The 14,087-nt window shown below is 37.9% G+C and overlaps 1 protein-coding gene across 1 annotated transcript in view; it reads right to left on the bottom strand.

Annotated features, from left to right (window-relative positions):
- The window catches only part of LOC126470622 (spermatogenesis-defective protein 39 homolog), a 125,910-nt gene that overhangs the window by 35,175 nt on the left and 76,648 nt on the right, over positions 1-14,087 (bottom strand). The window contains exon 9 of the mRNA XM_050098581.1: positions 4,583-4,815. Within this exon, the coding sequence (XP_049954538.1) occupies positions 4,583-4,815 (233 nt within the window). The remainder of the gene's footprint in view (positions 1-4,582; positions 4,816-14,087) is intronic.

Below are 14,087 nucleotides of genomic sequence, written 5' to 3'. Positions count from 1 at the left end.
ATGAGTCTATTGTGTTTGTTTATTAAATTTCACTAGTTTTGAGAAACATAAGAGCAACAATATTGCAAACGAAGTTGTTCGAACACCTTCAGGTCACTCTGGTGCACCTGGGAGACAAAGTACTTTGGCTGCACTAGTCGCTGTTTTGGGCGTTCTGGAGGGCCGGACACATATATCTGTTTTGGGAGTTCTGGAGGGTCGGACACTTATCTCAGTATTGTGCATTGCTTAGATGTGAACATGTAATAGTCACTCTGATTCAGGTGTTCTGAAGAGCCAGATATGTTGTACTCTATATCAGATGTAACTTTGTTGTGAACATGTTATATTCACACTGTCTAGTGCATACCGGAGAGCTGGACATGTGTATCATATTTTGGAAGTTGTCAGAATAGTTACCACAAAATTAAGAAAGCTATGTCAAGTGTTGTATAAGGCAGTGTATATGTGTGAATATCTGAATAATAACCAAATAGGATATATTAATGAGAACTGTCACCTACCATCATTGTCAGTACTACAGATCTTGCCCTCTATAGATACAGAGACTAACCTGGGCAAGTGGCATCCTGCAAAAAGCACAATCAAAGGCTAGAACTGACAGCATAGCAGCTTCCGCTGAAGGTCTCACGATCGACAGGCTGTCTTCTGCACTGGGGACACAACTTTACAACACAACAGGTTGGTGGAAAAAAATGGTCAGAGACACTTACTCAATCACTCCAGATCTCTCCAGTTTCCAGATCTGACTTCCAAAGGGACACAAAATTTATGTATAGCATCTCCTTGCTGGGGAATGTGTATTTAAAGAAGAGGCTACTATCCATTAACGAGAACTGTGAACTGGGTGAGACGTGAAAGTCATAGTGAGAACAGTGGACTGTAATGATTATCATAAAATGCCCGAATCAGCAGTGTATGAACAGTGAAAAAGATAAAAAGTGACACTGTGTGAACTGTGAAATTATATCCTGTTTGAACTTCTGTAAGTTTCTTTGAACCGTTTGGCAACAAAATTTATAAATGCCACTAATTAATCCACATCGCATCATGAAGCTGAAAGTGAAAATGTGAAAACGCAAAATAGAAGTGTAAAGTTGTAAGTGTGCACGCGGTCCAAAGGGACTATGTTTTATTTCACTGCTATGAGAAACAATGCCTCAGGGAGCAGTTAGCAGAGCAATGTACAGCAGGCGAGGTGGATGACATGGAAGCAACACCTGTCACCTCCACCTGCTGCAGTCCAATGTTAGCAAGTGGCAAACGGCAGAGATAGGTGTCTGTGGTTGACTTCAGCAGCCAAAGGCACCCAACACGACAAAAACAATGTGGCGAGCAACAGCATTGTGCCAGACAAGAAGGGGTGTTATTAGGTAAAAGTGGACGGCATTGTGCTGATCTTAGATGGAAAAGTGTTATGTAAAGCTGGACAGCATTGCAGCATTGTTTAGTTCCTATCATATATAAACATCAATAAGTGTAGTGAGTGTTTAAGAGGAGATTTAATGGTCCAGGTGCTGATGTTTATTGTTGAATAACAAGACTATAGAAAATAGCTATAAGCTGAAAATCATAAATGATATTTTGCAGCAAGAACAAGTTCATGATGTAATGTGTGTTTTGTGAAGGTTTATCGATAGAATTGAGATGAGAAAGTATATGTGTAGCATTAGTAAGTCAATGATTTGGTTAATTGGGGTGATATTTTAGGAACAGCAATTTCCTAGGTTTTTTCTTTTTTTTTTGTGGGGGAGCACCTTAGAGATTGGAAACTTCAATTTTATTCCAAATTTGGGGAAAAATTTTCTCATTTCCAAATTTGTTAGATGTCTCCGAGGACAGGCCAATTTTGGAAATCAAAGGAGGAGGGAGATGTGTGATATTCCTGGCTGTGGCTGCCACTATTTTATTTTGCTAGAATCTCGCCTTGATGCAGCTTGATACACGTGAAATAGTATATGCTACAAAAGTGGAGTGAGGTACAAGCAACAGATGGTACAATATGTACCAGCTGCATGGGAGAGTCCATCAATTGTACTGAACTTCCTCCTGATTGGTCAGCACGTTCAGGTGCTAGGCACCAAGATGCCTAACTTCTCTTACTACCTAAACTACTTTACTACTTACTACCTAAACTACTTTATATACTTTTCAATGTGTTTAACCCTGTTTTTAGTATAACAATCTCTCATGGTAACCCTACAAGTCTTTTGTTGTTGTTTATTAAATTTCACTAGTTTTGAGAACCAAAAGAGCAACGATATTGCAACTGAAGTGCTTTGAACACCTTCTGGACATGTATCTCTGTTTTGGGCATTCTGGAGGGTCAGACACGTGCATTACTTAGATGTGCATTATTTAGTATCGTGCATTACTTAGACGTGAATACGTAATAGACACACTGATTCGGGTGTTCTCTAGAGCCGGACATGTTGTACTCTATATCGGGTGAAACTTAATTGTGAATATGTCATATTCACTCCGTCTAGTGCGTACCAGAGAGCTGGACATGTGTATCATATTTCGAAAGTTGTCAGAAAAGTTACCATACAATTAAGAAAGCTATGTCAAGTGTTCTAAAAGACAGTGTAAATGTGTGAATATTTGAGTAATAACCAAACAGGATACATTAATGAGAAGTGTCGTTTCACTGTCAGTACTACAGATCTTGCCATCTGTAGGTATAGAGACTGATCTGGGCAAGGGGCATTCTGCAAAAAGCACAATCATAGGTTCAAATTGACAGTGTAACAGCCTCTGCTGAAGGAGGTCATATGACCAACAAGCTGTCTTCTGTGCTGGGGACACAACTTTATAAGATGACAGGTTGATGGAAAGAACGGTCAAAGACTCTTATTCAATCTCTCCAGCTTCCAGATTTGATTCCAAAGGGACACACAATGTATAAAAGGTGAAATTTCCTGTTATACATTTTGTAACCACTAGTTTTTTTGCAAGCTAACATCAATGGGGCACTCCTCAATTAGTAACAAAGTAGGATTTTTCACCTTGTTCCCTAATATTTTTCTTCTCTGAAAAGACAATAATTTTGAATGCTTTATGTTCCTATTGTGCTGATATCCAAACAGTTTCTTCATCTCCCACATTGGAACACAGCATTCTGAAATCCTGTCCTCATAGATACACACATTGCTTGGTTAAGCTATAGATAAATTTATTGTTGATTAACAACTGGATTTTTAAATTGACTAAATTAAAATATCAAAAGCCAACCACCAACTCTGTTGCACTTTTAGACACCCACCTCTCTCTGTCCCCCAATGACCAGTGCATTTTTTATTTGAAACTGGCTTGGCATTCTTTTATTAAAAAAGTGCCTAGTCTCTCACTGTAAGGAAAAGTAATTTTGCAGAGAGTCAGGGAAAAAAAAAAAAAAAAAAACACTGTAAAAGAACTTGGGAAGACAACAGATTCATCATTCATCATATTCCAAACAAATTAACACAGAAACATAGTGTCTAAATGCAACTCTGTAAAGACATGTTAGTATTTGTTGGGTCACAAATGAAAATTACAGATTATAGTAATGCTATCAAATATTAAAGTATTTTGATCAATGTGCAGTTACTATCCATCACGAGATTTCAGTAAACTAGCATCTGAGCTCTATGGTAAAGTCTTGTCCATGGAAAGCAGAAATCTGGGACGCAGTTTCAGTCTATCACTGAGATTCAGGCTCTGATTTTCTTCACAAATTAAAATCTTGTTATTACAGCACTGAAGAAACTATACTGCATAGGGGGTTTAGGTCAGTTGGTATAGTTGATCCATCTCACCTGCTGTTACCATGTGGATGATAAATTTTCAATTCTTTACAACAATACCATGTAATTGGAGCATCAGAAAATCTGTGAGTCTGTACTTGGAGAATACACTTACCTTTGGGGAGGTTGCAATGCCAAAATGCAGGACAATCTGCATAGAATCAATGATTGGTGCAGTGGCTTGCAGCTGTCAATGACTTTCAAAAATAATTCTTCATTTTCATGCACTAATCTCATAAGAGCGTTTCTGTTCCAGTGAAAAGATAGTCTTGTGAAAAACTGTCCTTTCCCATTAACTGAAATTTTGCCTCGAGAACTGCTTTCCAACAGGTAGAGATATTAATTATTAAATAACAACGTGCTGTGGTTCCATGCATTTTGCTTTTATGCAAAAAATCTACATGGTTACATGGTATTATTTCTCAAATGACAATTATTATTACCTTCATTTTTCATATCACAGTAGCACAATTATGATTTCATTAGTTATGTTATGTAGTTACCAACATCTATACACAGGTGAAAAATGATTATTAACAGTCACACACACATTATATGAGTCCTCCCACATTCTGAGTACATCACAAAAGCCGTCAAATGACAGTTTCACACTTGCACAGTCATTGGGCATATTTCTAATATTCAGTAGATAGCAGGCTATCTTCTACTTCATATGTACCTTAATGTGTTGCAGTTTTATAAGGATTTCTCAATACATCTGTAATTTTACTACAGGTACAACATATATTTAAAGAGCAACTCACAATTAGCTTCTCATTACAAAAAATATATCTTGCCTTTGTAAATAAGAGGGCTTCAATGTCATCCCATGCATGCAATGAAGCACGCACAGTTAATGCTGTCCACTGGAACTGCTTTTCGCTTATTCCATGTTGCTGGCATAAAGTTAACGGTGAAAATAAGTTTCCCTTTGGTTCATCCCAGTAATGTTTACAAACGTAAGCCAGTGAATCAAGAACTGAATTATTTATGATGTTATTCTCATTCGAAGAAACAGCTTGCTGCCATTCTGTAATAAACAGTATCATTTAGTTACAAAGCACTGCATATCAGAACAACTAATCAGATCAAATGCAGCACAGCTGGCAAGTTACCATGATATCATAAAAGTCCCAATGTTAAATACTAAAATTTATTTTAATCCTGATGATGTAACAAATGATAACACTTTTTTCAATAGAAATGGATACTATGAGAACACTATTTTAAATACACACATGAAAAAAAGTTTTGCATCACCCCAGTTCCCAGAACTCCTGAAGATAGACGTTGATTGTGGATATTGTATCACAGACACAATCCCTTTGACTGTTCAGAGATGTCACTAAACCCGCCCAAAGATGTAAACAACCATGCCTGAGGAGCGCCTATTAGATGGAGGGGGTCTGACAGCTGACCACTTCCAGTCATTCCACCAGGAAGGAGGTACACAGCTCATGTTGTTTGTAGTTCAACCATGCCTAGACAGTCAATATCGTGGTTTGATTGTTCCCGCACATTTACTTTGTGCCAGGAAGGACTCTCAACAAGAGAAGTGTCCAGGCATCTCGGAGTGAACCAAAGCGATGTTGTTCGGAGATGGAGGAGATACAGAGAGACATAAATTGTTGATGACATGCCGCAACCAGAACACCCTGCAGCATAGTACAGATGGGCCCAACAACACGCCGAAAGGACTGCTCAGAACTGGCACCACGTTCTCTTCACTGCTGAGTGTCGCATATGCCTTCAACCAGACAATCGTCGGAGATGTGTTTGGAGGCAACCCAGTCAGGCTGAATGCCTTAGACACACTGTCCAGCGAGTGCCGCACGGTGGATGTTCCCTGCTGTTTTGGGGTGGCATTATGTTGGGCTGACGTACGACGTTGGTGCTCATGGAAGGCGCAGTAATGGCTGTATGATACGCGAATGCCATCCTCCGACAGAATGATGCAACCATATTGACAGCATATTGGTGAGGCATTTGTCTTCGTGGACGGCAATTAGCGCACCCATCATCAATATCTTGTGAATGACTTCCTTCAGGATAATGACATTGCTCAACTAGAGTGGCCAGCATGTTCTCCAGTCATGAACCATATCGAACATGCCTGGGATAGATTGAAAAGGGCTGTTTATGGACGATGTGACCCACCAACCACTCTGAGGAATCTATGCCGAATCACCATTGAGGAGTGGGACAAGCTGAACCAATAGTGCCTTGATGAACTTGTGGATAGTATGCCACAACGAATAAGGCATGCATCAATGCAAGAGGATGTGGTACTGGGCATTAAAAGTACTGGTGTGTACAGCAATCTGGACACCACCTCTTAAGGTCTTGCTGAATGGTGGTACAACATGCAACGTGTGGTTTTCATGAGCAATAAAAAGGGCGGAAATGATGTTTATGTTGATCTCTATTCCAATTTTCTGTACATGTTCCAGAACTCTTGGAACCAAGGTAATGTAAAACTTTTTTTTGATGTGTGTACATGTAATACTAGACTGACTGGCACGAAAGTAGAGTCCTCAAGGTCATGGTCGCTGCCTGCCGCCAGCAGGGGCTGCGGGCTGTGATTTGTCTGCCTCTCGGCTTTGTTTCCATGTAGGTATCATTAGTGGTGCAGTCAGAGCAGCTGAAAGCTCAGTGTTACTGAGCTATATTGAGTGTTCATGTTTCATCTCAGTCTCTTACTGTCTTTAGAATGGTGCTTTGACGTGTGTTCGGTGGTGAACAACAATGCAGGAGCGATGGCCTACCGGTAGTAATCCTCTGGTCGGTGTGCGTAAAGGTTGGAAAGACATTCGTAAACAATTGAAAATTATCATATTGAATGTACTCAAGTTCTTTACTGATCTGGCCGACAATGAAGAAGCGAGTATTAACTTACATTTTGCCCAAATTCATAACGTTACCGCTAAAGCGTGTGGTGTCTCCAAATCAACCGTAGGCTGTATTAGCAAATCTGTGTCATTGGCAGAATCTCCAGACATGAATGAGTGTTTAGAGTCTCCAAGAAAGGGATATAAATGTGAACAAAAATCAACCGACTTTGAGGATTTTAACAAAGAGCTCATGTGTAGAACTGTACTTGGATATTATGACAGAGGAGAGTATTCAATGGCTAAAAACATACAGGCTGACCTCCATGAAAAAATTAATTACTCGGGCTCTTCATCATCTCCATCCCCTTGGTTTCCGATTCAAGAAGTGTAATGATGGACAGAAATTCTTAATGGAACGCAGAGACATTGCAGCATCAAGAGTGAAGCTTTTGCGTACAATGCATTTCCTGTGTGCTGAAGACACCAGGCCTGTAGTGAACTTGGATGAAACTTGGGTTTCACAGAACCACACCAATAAGTATATATGGCACGACTCCAAAGGAAATGGTGGTTTGAAAGTGCCTACTTGTAGAGGTGGCCGAGTAATCATCGCCCAAGCTGGTTCATTAACCACAGTCTTCATGCCAGAGGCCAAACTTGTTTACCATGGTGGGAAAAGTTCTTGCCAATCCGATTACCATTCAGAAATGAATGGAGAAGTTCTTAAGAATTGGTTTATTCGACTGTTGTCTGTGCTGAAGAATGGTCAATTATTGTGATGGATAGTGTCAGCTACCACTCCATTCAGATAGAAAAACTGCCACATTCAAATTGACGCTAGGCAGATATTATGGAGTGGTTAAAGGGAAAGAATGTTTCATTTTCAGTCAATGAAACTAAGGCTGAACTCCTGTTTAAAGAAGAAATCGTAGGTACCAAAAAGACTTACCAATTAGATCAACTGGCAAACGAAATGGGACACCAAGTGGTACGTCTACCACCGTATAACTGCCATTATAATCCTATTGAACTGATATGGGCCCAAGTAAAGCGAGAAGTAGCGAAAAGAAATACTACTTTCATACTTGCTGATGTCGAGAAGCTAACACACAAAACTCTTGTCAATGTTACTCACCAGGACTGGGAGGGGTGCATAAAACAAGCAGAAGCCTTGCAAGAAACTGATTTCTTGAACCAGGGTTTAAGAGACACCCTAGTGGGATCTGTGATGATAGACTTGGTTGAAACATGTGATAGTGAATGTGACGACACGGAGCCAGAAGATCCTCCAGTTTAGGTAAGTGTTGTCTATGTAAAAAGCTGAATTGATTTAAATGTTTGTCTATTCATTTCAGTTATAGAGGACATACTGCGAATGTTTTCACTTACAGTAGACGTCCGATAAATTTATCACAAATGGTGACCATTAGTTTACTCAATAGTATCTGTCAACTGGTTCAAATGGCTCTGAGCAGAATTGGTCTTAACATCTGAGGTCATCAGTCCCCTAGAACTTAGAACTACTTAAACGTAACTAACCTAAGGACATCACACACATCCATGCCCAAGGCAAGATTTGAACCTGCGACCGTAGCGGTGGCGCAGTTCCAGACTGAAGCGCCTAGAACTGCTCGGCCACACCGGCCGGCAACTGTCAATTAAATTAAGATTGTCAATTCTGCATTAATTAACAACAGTTTTTCCTAAAAATCTGTATCGAATGTCTTTACATTTGGATATACTCTTACTGCAATTGGTTTACTAGTCCATTCAAAATTTGACTTTTTTTCCACAGAATGATTTACTGGCTGTTTCATAGTAAGAGTAATGCAGTTCATAAAATGACAAAATGTTGTGGTGCTTCTGTATCAACTGTATATACAAACAGTGCAGTAATATCGGAACAGTCCCAGCACCTATTCTGATTCTCAAAGAAGAGCATAGAAATCTATGATATTTGACGACTTTTACGAAAAGCTAGAACATAGAATTGTATTACTTTAGTATGACAGAGGATAGTATCCGATGGCTAGAGAAATACAGGGTAATGTCCGTGATAAAATTGATTATTCTGGCCAGTCACTTCAATGCACTGTCTTCGCCGCCCACTTGGTTTTTAATTCAGAAACTGTAATGATGGACAAAATTTGTAACACAAGACAAAGACACTGTAGTAGTAAGAACGAGATTTTTGTGTACCAAGCACGTATTGCATGCTGAGAATAATAGGCTTACAGCAAATTTAGATAAAACTTGGGTTTCACAAAACCTTTCGAACAAATATTTTGCTCGACTTCAGTGAAAGTATTGGCATTTTGAGTGATGGATGCAATGACGAAGGATATGTATTAGCAGCGAGTAAAATATTTTTGGGAAGTATGGAATATTCTCAGTCATATTAAAGCAAGCCGTCCAGACAAAACTCTTGATGACGGCCTACAATGACTTGCGCACTGCTGCGCATGGAATATTGGAGAAGTAATTTGCCTCTGTACATGATATGATACAATAATGATGTCTGAACTGTTACCAAAAATAATTTTGTAGTTTCCTTAACAACTTTCTCACGGGGAAGTTTCTTCGCAGTCCTACAGAACAAAAATTCATCAGTGATTACATTTTTCGGCACAGTTTTACACTTTGAGGATTTGTTTTTTCCCAGTCCAATTACATTCGTGATTCTGTTACTACCACAGGTTTAAGTAAAAAATTATTTTCTTCCAAAATTTCTTGTAACATTAATTTTCATTTTTTTCCTAGCAGCTAGCGACAATTTTATTTTGGAAAGTACTCCTTCATATTCTAGACTAAAAACAGAAGACCTTGAAGCCCTATTTTTGTGCTGGCTACTATAATAATCAATTGGGAAGAAAACAAGAACAACCCACTTGTTCATGTGCTGTAAGAATTTTTTACCCATGCTTCTTCTGCAGATTCTGTAAGACTTGCTATTAACTTTTGAAGCATCAGAGTAACAATTGTGTTGCTGTTATGGTATTCAGTCAAAGAATGATCTGATGCATGCTACTTTACCCTTTGCAAGGTTCATATCTACTGCAGTTATGCCTTGTTCACCCTCTACAATTACTTCACCCCAAATTAACTATTCTTTGATCCTTCCCGTCAACCTATCCCTTCTTTTAATCAAGTTGTACCACTATGTTCCTTTCTCCCTGATTTGATTCTGTCCTCTCTATTAGTTATCTGACCTACTGCCCTCGGTGGCTCAGATGGATAGAGTGTCTGCCATGTAAGCAGGAGATCCCAGGTTTGAGTCCTGGTCAGGGCACGCATTTTCAACTGTCCCCATTGATGTATATCAACACCTGTCAGCAGCTAATGGTATTGATTTAATTGTAATTTCATGAAATAAATATGTACTTTTGAAAAATAATTTTCTTCATGCAGTTAAAAGATTAACTTATGGCATCTCACGATGGGCTGAATATCTTTCCTCTTATTATACACTTTATAAACACACAAACCTTCTCAGTAGCTGACTGTAACAAATAACAAGTAGCAGCTTTCACAGACAAGTTATCTACAAACATGTGTGTGTGTAATGACACAGTAGTTCTCATGTGAATACAAAAACTGAGACTATCATACAAATGTAAGATACAGTATAACCCCACTTTTATGTTCCTGACTTTAAATTCACCACAGACTTACAATTACATCAACTGAAGTGTTCAAACATAATAAGTGAAGTGTTGGGTCCACTTTTCAAGAAAGTACTGCAAGCTGATATCAGTAATGAAAAATTTAGTCTGCTGGTAGACGACTGTACTGACACAAGTATTTTAAAACATCTAGGAATTGCAACAATATATTATAGTGAATCACAAATAAAAAAAAAATTGTGTCACTTATTCCTGCTGAAAACGACCATGTAAAATGTCTGGCCAATGCAATCATAGTAACTTTAAAAGATCACAACATGTAAATTGAAAATTGGATTGGGGTAGGCACAGATAATGCATCAATTATGACAGGAGTGAATAATGGTCTAAACAAAATTTAAAAAAGATTGTGGACTGTCAGATGTTGTACTTGTGCATCACAAAAGTCATTCTTTACAACTGGTAATTAGTCACGCTTCAGAAAATGCTACATTCAAAACCACAGATATATGACGAGAGGAACCTACAACAGGTTTTGTCTATAAGAACCTTCAACATCGCAGAACGTCAGCAATCATTGGTTAATATATTAAAAAACTAAAAACCCGCCTCGACTGCGAAAAAAGCACCTAGTGTTAAATGTTAACCAAGTTTTTGGTGTAGATAGCTACACCTTCTTCAGAACAACAATAAAACCCACAAGTGCCTAAGAAGACCTTTGTCAATGATTAAAAGAACACCACAGCTATACATTTATAAACGAAAAAGAAAAGGAAAACACAAGCAGTACATATGTACAAAGTCAAAACCACTACTTAACTTAATAGTGTGAGGTGGAGCATACACCATTAAGTTAAGTAGTGGTTTTGACTTTGTACATATGTACTGTTTGTGTTTTCCTTTTCTTTTTTATTTATAAATGTATAGCTGTGGTGTTCTTTTAATCATTGACAAAGGTCTTCTTAGGCACTTGTGGGTTTTATTGTTGTTCTGAAGAAGGTGAAGTTATCTACTCTGAAACCTGGGTTAACACTTAACACTAGGTGCTTTTTTCGCAATCGAGGCGGGTTTTTAGTTTTTTAATACGTTTTGTCTATCTCCAAGAAAAATATCTGAAGCAATAAATTGTGGCAAAGTGCCATTGAAAACACTTAAAAAGTAAGTGAGACATTATGGCTTTCCAAACATCCAGCAATCTATCATATTTAACAACAATTGAATTAACTGAAATTGCATTTCTCTATGTGTAAAACTAGAGAAAATTGTTACACTGCAGAACTGCTCCATTGTATGTTCAAAGATCCACACAATTTGCTGCACGTAACTTATTTACAAAGTGTTTTATGTAAAGTCCAACCAGCCACGAAAACATTAGAGAGTGAAAACTCCTATTCCACAAAACTGCTGGACATTGTAAAAGAGCGACTTATGAGCCTGCTATTACCATGAAAGTCCTAACTACCTCTCTTCAGAAAAGTCATCTTAATCCATATACTACACTTGGCTATGCTTTTGAAACCTGTGCTAGCAAGTTGAAGTTATCTGAGGACAGCATCAAATTGGTAACAAAATGATGCATTGAATTTACAGTGAAACTTATAAAAGAATTACAAAATAGACTTCCACCCAGTATCGAAATATTAACCAAGATGAACAAATTGGTTGTAAGAAAAGTTTTGCGAGCTAAAACAAGTACTCACGATGTCATTGACTTAGCGAAAGAACTGATATCGACGTATTCGAAAAAAACTTCACAACAATGGAATAATATCAATTTCATTTGATGGCAAAACTTAGAGACTACAGTCCATTTTTTTATTGCTGTTTGAGCATATAAAGACACTGGAAATCTAAATCCATTCAAAGAACTGTGTATTCTTGCATTTACTTTATTGTCATTGCCACATTCAAATGCAGAGACAGAACGAATTTTTAGTGCCATGAATATGGTCAAAACAAAACTTTGCAATCGTCTTAGACTTTCTTCATTGAATTCTATTTTGATGGTCAGAAGTCCCTTAAAAAGATTGAAAAAAATGTTGTGACAATGAATTACCAACATATGTACTAAGACTTACTGGAACCAACAAATCATACCCACTTAGGAATAAAGATGATAGTGGCACACAGCCATCAACTTCAATCTTGGGGCAACTTCAACACCCTTTAACTGTCTTAATTGATAATTCCGACGATGATGATGAAAAAATTGTTTTCACGTTCTTTTCTTTGTTTAGTTTAAAAGGTATTCCTAATTCTTAAATATACAAACAAAAAGTTCTGAAATAATGAAAGTATATAGGAATATATTCCTGTTTCAATTCGTCAATCCCATGAAATTATTTTATTGACTTTTCACCTTTGGTCAGTCTAGGGACATTTGGTTCAGCCTTGTTGGCAACACTGTAGTTAACAGCTTCGCTCACTTTGTGTTGTTGGTTTAAACACAGCAGTCAGCACCTGTTACATATTTTTTCATGCTTAGCGAGATGTGTTTTGAGAATTTAGTCTTGTCATCAAGTGCAAATATTTACATTGTGATGTTTCCCAAAAGAACAATGCGAGTAATAGTTTGCATGTGTGTGGCTTTCTACATAACTGAGGAGGCATAGTACCAAATAACCTTAAGAGGACAATTACAGTGCAGGAGATGCAGAACATCAAATGCACAAACACTGCACAAAATACTTATGTAAATATTTGTATTTGACAACAATAACAAATTATCGAAATGTATTGTGCTAAGCATGAAAAATATGTAACTGGTGCAGTGTTTCATTCCTTCCATAGTGAATGACAGGGCTGGATTTCCAAAAACACTGATTATGGCTTATGAAATTAGTCAAAAATTTCTACTTCCCAGACAGTTTGCAGTTCCCATTACATCAGCAGTTTTTACCAGATAATACCACGCGATCGCTACGGTCGCAGGTTCGAATCCTGCCATGGGCATGGATGTGTGTGATGTCCTTACGTTAGTTAGGTTTAAGTAGTTCTAAGTTCTAGGGGACTGATGACCACAGCTGTTAAGTCTCATAGTGCTCAGAGCCATTTGAACAATTTGAACCAGATAATAAACTAGTCCGTGACAAGTTGTTTGATACCTATTATGTACATATATCATACATAAAATGTGGAAATGGGAGGGGGATCCTATAGGTAACTTTTACTGCTTGAAACATTATTTCCCACATTTTACATTTTCTCACATCTGACACCATTTTTTTCAAGTCCCATTTAAAGTATAAAAGCAGGGTTGCACTGCACTTACAAAACGTAATGGCAAGAAAAGGTTAGACAAAACATAAATTAAAGAAAAGAATCTTCTTATATTACTTTTCTTGCTTAAATATGTTTTGGCACATCTGCGATGCAGACAGCTGCAGCTGCAGTAATGAAAACCAAAGGATGAAATATGGCAACTGCAAAACATTTTCAGAGCAGAAGCAAAGAAATAACATGAAAGGACTATGGCATTACAGATTGTCCCCAAAGTAACACGCAGTTACTGTATGATTTGCTGAAATATCAACAAATATTATTCTGATGCATCTACAGGAACACTTACTTTGAATTAACTTGCTTGAAAAATTATACCTGTGCTTCTGTTACCACAGCTTTGACTAATGTTTGAGAGTGGTATGTGGTCGAACTACATTTACCATATATACTTCCCAGATGCCACAGAAATTTCACTAAATGTTTCTTTACACAAAAACATTCTCTCTCTCTCTCTCTCTCCCTCCCTCTCTCTCTCTCTCTCTCTCTCTCACACACACACACACACACACACACACACAAAAAGCATATGGCATGGGCCTGCAGCTTTAAAAATGTTTTGCTTAATG

This window comes from Schistocerca serialis, chromosome 3 (assembly GCF_023864345.2).
Source record: "Schistocerca serialis cubense isolate TAMUIC-IGC-003099 chromosome 3, iqSchSeri2.2, whole genome shotgun sequence".
Taxonomy (NCBI): domain Eukaryota; kingdom Metazoa; phylum Arthropoda; class Insecta; order Orthoptera; family Acrididae; genus Schistocerca; species Schistocerca serialis.
Note: the sequence above shows the minus strand (reverse complement) of the source record. Positions and strands in the feature narration are given on the sequence as shown.